General features: G+C 38.4%; 1 protein-coding gene across 1 annotated transcript; it reads left to right on the top strand.

Moving 5' to 3' along the window:
- The first annotated feature begins 532 nt into the window (after positions 1-532).
- Positions 533-3,303, top strand: LOC113339860 (probable WRKY transcription factor 41). Its single transcript, XM_026585084.1, has 3 exons — positions 533-1,099; positions 1,214-1,342; positions 2,567-3,303. Exons 1-3 carry the CDS (start codon positions 765-767, stop codon positions 3,165-3,167), a joined length of 1,065 nt encoding a protein of 354 aa, XP_026440869.1. The 5' UTR covers positions 533-764; the 3' UTR covers positions 3,168-3,303.
- Positions 3,304-6,000: the final 2,697 nt, after the last annotated feature.

Genomic DNA, 6,000 nt, shown 5'->3' with positions numbered 1-6,000 from the left:
AGAATCGTTTCAAATGGGCTCCGGATGCGGAGTCGGATATACATCCGCCGGTTCTTGCTAACTGGCTCTAGAAACATATATGTACGTATACTTTCACAGGACTCTCTAACAGATCCTGTTTTTATATAAGAATTGTCACAGTGGCTAAGTTTTCTTACTGCACTCACAAATTATTTACTATCTTTAAGAAATGGCGATAAATACCTCTAAGTATCTATTTACTTGTTCCCTTTTTACCTTCAATCTCATATGCAATATCACATATTGCACAACCATCCAAGCTCCTAGAGTAGTTACCTCCCCTGCTGCGGCTCCACCCATCTTTAAGTTGTAGCAGTAGTACACTAATACACTACAACCAACCGAAGGTCCTAAACTTGACCAAAGACCAATTCTTCTCTTGAAAAACTTTACACTAGATTTTCCATATCTTTCATTTTTAGTCAAACTTCTGCATAACTTTTTCATTCATTTCACTCACTCAATTTATCAAATTAGGATTTTCCCATAAATATCGAACCTTCCTCACTCCCTCCTTCCTCAACACTTCCCTCCTCCTTCTTCATCTTCAAGTCTCTCTATCTCTAGATTTTGTTCTTCTTTTCTCTTTATGTACGCAAAGGCAAGCAGTAACTAACAAAGAAAACAACTCCTCATTTCAAACCAACCTATATTTCACTGAATGTTCTTTTCATTTCTCAGTTTACAGCTTGTCATCATCTACTTCCATTTCTTTTAATCACTAAGCCACTAGCTCGGTAAGAATGGAGAAACATAGTACCATCATATCTTGGGAGAAGAAAACTTTCATAATCAATGAGCTAACCCATGCAAAAGATCACCTGAAACAACTAGATATGCATCTTGATCCATCTGCTATTACAAATGGGAAGCTACTGATAACCAAAATCTTATCTTCTGTTGAAAGTTCTCTTTTCATGCTGAGTGGAATCAAGCCAGAAGGTAGAAGCGATCAACCTCAAATGGCACCAATTACTCTGACACCAATCACTCAGAATGAGTCGCCACCATGTTCCGTTACCGGAAGCCCACGTAGTGACTACGACTCCGATCTCATGGCCGACTACTCCAAAAAGAGGTAGATATATGTAGATGTCTATATACATAAAGTTCAATTCTGAATATAATTCGGAGCCGCTATACGTATGAATTTCATCTTATATGTCTATTTTGATTATGTGATGATGAATAGAAAAACTCTACCAAGATGGACGGAAAAAGTACGTGTCTGCGAACAGATGGGACTCGAAGGACCTCCGGATGACGGATACAGTTGGCGAAAGTACGGACAGAAAGACATTCTTAATGCAAACTATCCAAGGTGAGCATTAGAACACATCCTACAAGGTGTTCACTTTTGAGCTTAATTATTGAAAAGCCAGGGGACCATGAGTTACACATCCTATGAAAAAATTGAATTTATGTTTCCCCTAACAAGAAGCATTTTCTTAGAGCATCCACAGTCATGGAGTCGACCAAATGCCAAATAGCAGACCAAAAGCTAAAAAAAATTGGCATTTTACACTGAGCAACCACAGTCGTGGAAGACTATTTTTAGTCAGGCGGAAGTATAACAAACGCCCCAGTTCAGGCGCACTTTTAATGACCGTCCCAGTTCAGGCGCGCTTTTAATGACCGTCTCATTCAGGCGCATTTTTAATGTCCGCCTCATTCAGGCGCACTTTTAATGACCGTCTGATATCAGGCGCATTTTTAATGTGCGCCTGATTCAGGCGCACTTTTAATGTCCGTCTAATTCAGGCGCACTTTTAATGATCGCCTGATTTCAGGCGCACTTTCAATGACCGCCTGATTCATGCGCACTTTTAATGACCGCCTGATTAGTGAATTTACATAAATATTAGCCACTAATCTTCTTCTAATAACGTATTAGCCCACTAATCTTCTTCTAATAACGTATTAGCCCACTAAACGAGTGAATATACCAACGTCCCATTGGGGCGTACATTAAAGCAACGTCCCATTGGGACGTAAAATATACCAACGTCCCATTGGGGCGTACAATATAACTACGTCTGTGTTGGGGCGTATGTATTACATGCGTTTGGTTAGGCGGAGTTTATAGATGCGCCTGATTCATACGTTAATTATACTTCCGTCTGATTTCATACGGTCACTAAAATCTCGTCTGCTTTCATACGCTATTAATACTTCCGTCCCACTATATTTCGTTTAGTCTGGGTTAACGACCACATTTGGTCTCAAACCCTAATTTTAGCGATCAAATTTGGGTTTGGTCCCTTCCGTTGCGGCATATTTTGAGACCAAATTTGAGTTTAGTCCCCAAATTTGGCCGTGACTGTGGTTGCTCTTAGAACCACAAATGTAGATGTACATGAGATATTGATGCTGATAAGATCAGAGGAAACCAACTGCCGTTATAACGTGTATAATGGCCACCGTTATAATGGTAACAGTCGTCGATGGATGTTATAATGGTACCGCTCGACAAAAGCAGTTTTAAAACATTACTGGAAACTAGTTTTTGCATTATCTAATTCTATGTAAATCCTATTTTTTTCAGGGGGTATTACAGATGCACACATAGAAATGTTCAAGGATGTTCAGCAATGAAACAAGTTCAACGACTCGACGAAGACCCATCAACGTTTAACATTACATACCGAGGAAGACACACTTGTATTCAAGCTTCACATCTAATACCAGGGCAACAACACAAGAAACATGATCAAAAACAAAATAAATCGAAAGAAGCACCCATTAATTATCAAACAAGTTGTCATGTTAAAGCAGAAAATTTCGGTACGACACAAGAAGTAGTATTCAGAACATCTTCATTCTCATTTCCTTCTGCTTCAACACCCATTCCATGTATGGAGAAAGAAAACAACAACAACAACATTTTCTGCTCATTGACACCTGATAATCACTTCATGGGTAGTCTTTTTGCCTCTCAGTTCTTTTCTCCAACAGCTTCAGAATCCAATAACTTATCTACTTACGGTCATACTCTACAAACATCAGAATATGATGTTAATGAGCTCATTTCAGCTGCAACTTTAGATATGTGTTCTCCATTTCAAGATTTAGACTTGGATATCCCTATGGAACCTATACGATCTGGTTCACATTACCCGATTGATATTTCGAGCTATTTCGGTTGACTTGCATCGACACTACTTAAGAAACTTGTAACAGTAAAGGCTGATGCTTGGAAGCTTTTGAGGTGGAAACTACTGAGAGTTAGGATTAAGATTAATAAGATTAATTGCAAAAGATCTAGTTTTTGCATTTCTGTAATTCATTATTCATTTACTAATATATTCATTATTTTTGTCAAAGTGAAAAGATCTGTAGAAGCTTTTAGAGCAAGTCCGTGCAAAGCCATTGGCACAACTCAACGAGCATACACCATATCTTCATGCTTCACTACTCCAAAAGGAAAAGCAATGACAGCGACATAATACAGTTTTAACTATAGGAAGGTAAAAGAAAACGGCAACAAGAAGTTGGGAACATTGAAAATTCAACTTACGATCAAATGTAAAATTGTCGTGAAAATAAAATGAGACAGGATATTACAATGTGTGCCCCGTTGTAATACATTTTCACAAGATTGAATTCTATTTTATCTGAATATTCGTTAAAGACCATGGACAGTATTCACAGTGATACTACCAACACAATCCATTCTTTTCCAATCAAACAAATTAAAAGGAAATGCGGAAGAAGATGCCGAGGAACCGGTTTAATGAGTGTCTAGGAAACATTTGCAATTGTTTAACGATCATGTGTTCAGTTCCATCACCAAGATTCTGTGCCTTCTTTAAGTTTAATAAAAGCCCATCCGTTACTAGATACAGCTAGGGGTGAGCATGGGCCGGTATGGACCGTTTTCACCTCATCCGCATCCAATCCAGTACATTACGGATTTCAAATTTGGTTTCCGCGTCCAACCCAACATCCAATGGATGCACGAATGGATTAAATGTGGATAATCCAATCGATTTGTTTTAGTTATTAAAATTTATAATAAGAAAAATAAAGCCAACACAAATGACTCCTTATAAAACCTACATATTCTATATATGTATAAAAATATAAAACTGTCATGTACAACACCCCAAACAAACATCTTAAGAATTCCTAAATGATTGATAGTATTTTCTAGAACTATGTAAATGTTCTTAATTTAACGGATATGGATGTCCGACGAATTTTCAATTTTATATTCGGGCCATCCATAATCCATTGGATTCCAAAAATTCCATCCGCATCCAACTCATTAACGAACGATTCGGGCATCTATCCGCAGAAAAACGGAGTTAAATCCGTGAATGACGGGCCAAATACTCACCCCTAGATACAACTCCACGTAACCCCAGCCCAATAAATAGGTTGGTCTTCAGCCGATCTAAATTAGTGCTGTAGCCCAATGCAATAAAATTAACAAAAATTAAACATTCCAAAAGCTATCACCACAACAAATCGACGCTCTATAATTTTTTATTTTTTTATTTCTCTCCCAAAATCATGACATGTCAAAGGAAAAAAGGGCAACTCTCTAAGGCTTAATTTTCCCCATTTTTCACCGTGATTGGAGGCATTTCACCCCTTTAATCCCTGTAACAAGCAAAAATCAAAGAGGGAATACATTTAATCCTTCTTCTCGAGATGATTTGAATCTTGGGTCCGAAGAGTTCCCACTTTGAGAGCTTCTTTTTGATCGTTGTTGAGATTACTAGTCCCACATTGTCTGGAAAATCTAAGATTCTGCTGTTTATAATCTTTAGGGCGTCTCCACTCATTGCCAATTGATTTGAGTTGGATGCACGTATTCTAACATGGTATCAGAGCAGGCTATTTGCAACGAGTCATTGACCGCGCCTTTTACTCCGTGTCACCTGATTTAATTGTCCACGTGTTAGGCCCAATGAGTCTACATGCGAGGGGGCGTGTTAAGATTATTCTAACATTCACCATCAGTTATGATGGAGAATAGAGAACTTTGTTCTCTGCAGATGAGATTTAACCCTCTATTGATAGTTGTGAATCATTAGTGGTAGGTTATTTTGTAGGTAAGAAACTTGTTTTTCCATATGTGAAAGAAAGTCTTACTTCTCCTACGGAAGACTCGAGAAGATTTTACAATGACCATAATATTCATCGTGAGCAAGTCTTCCTGTTCAAATTTTTTCAAGAAGACGATAGAACTAGGGTATTAAAATTAGGGTCAGTTTACATTGGCAGTAGATTGTTTACCCTGGTCTCCCTTCATTGAACAACCAATTAGTTCAATTAGTACTATACCAATTTGGATAGTTCCCAAGGATGTGCCAATTCATCTTTGGAACGAAATGGGTTTTCCTAGGATTGCTAGTCTTGTATGCAAGCCGATTATGACGGATTCTCCAACAGCTATGAAGACTAGAATGTCATATGCAAGGGTGCGCGTGGAAGTTGATGCTAATTCCTCTTACCCTGCTATACTTTCCTTCCAAATTGAGGATAATAAGACTGAAGTTAGGGATGAATATATACCCATGGAAACCTACTACCTGTTGTTATTGCAAGAGTTTTGGCCATCCTAATGAGAAATGTGGCTCAAATCCTGCTCCAAAATACAAGAGAAAGTGGGTTCCTAAAGCCAAAAGTGTTACTTCGGATGCATTGGTTAATGTGAAGGATACTACTGAAAACCTCATGGAGAATGCACACGATATTCCCTCAGAAACTATTGTTGCAACACCGATTACTTCGGCTGAAGCTTCGGAAGACGGAGCAGGGGACACAGTTGAGAAGCTAGGAATAGACATCCAGCAGGAGGGACAATTTGAAATCTCTCAATCTTCAAATGTAGTCTGGACAGTCTACTCTAAAAGAAAGAGTAAGCCAAAAAAGCAAAGTAATAGTATTCCTACTTGCTATGTGAACCCTCACACTGTACTGGAATAATATTCAGAGAACGATAACGGGTTAACTCGAACAAGTGATGAT

This window comes from Papaver somniferum, unplaced genomic scaffold, assembly GCF_003573695.1.
Source record: "Papaver somniferum cultivar HN1 unplaced genomic scaffold, ASM357369v1 unplaced-scaffold_21, whole genome shotgun sequence".
Lineage (NCBI taxonomy): Eukaryota > Viridiplantae > Streptophyta > Magnoliopsida > Ranunculales > Papaveraceae > Papaver > Papaver somniferum.
Note: the sequence above shows the minus strand (reverse complement) of the source record. Positions and strands in the feature narration are given on the sequence as shown.

What these genes read in the sequence shown, in the direction of transcription:
- LOC113339860 (XM_026585084.1), top strand. Translation starts at nt 765, where the DNA reads ATGGAGAAACATAGTACCATCATATCTTGGGAGAAGAAAACTTTCATA. An exon ending in GCCGACTACTCCAAAAAGAG is followed by an intron (nt 1,100 to 1,213) that starts GTAGATATATGT and finishes GATGATGAATAG; the next exon opens with AAAAACTCTACCAAGATGGA. An exon ending in CTTAATGCAAACTATCCAAG is followed by an intron (nt 1,343 to 2,566) that starts GTGAGCATTAGA and finishes TATTTTTTTCAG; the next exon opens with GGGGTATTACAGATGCACAC.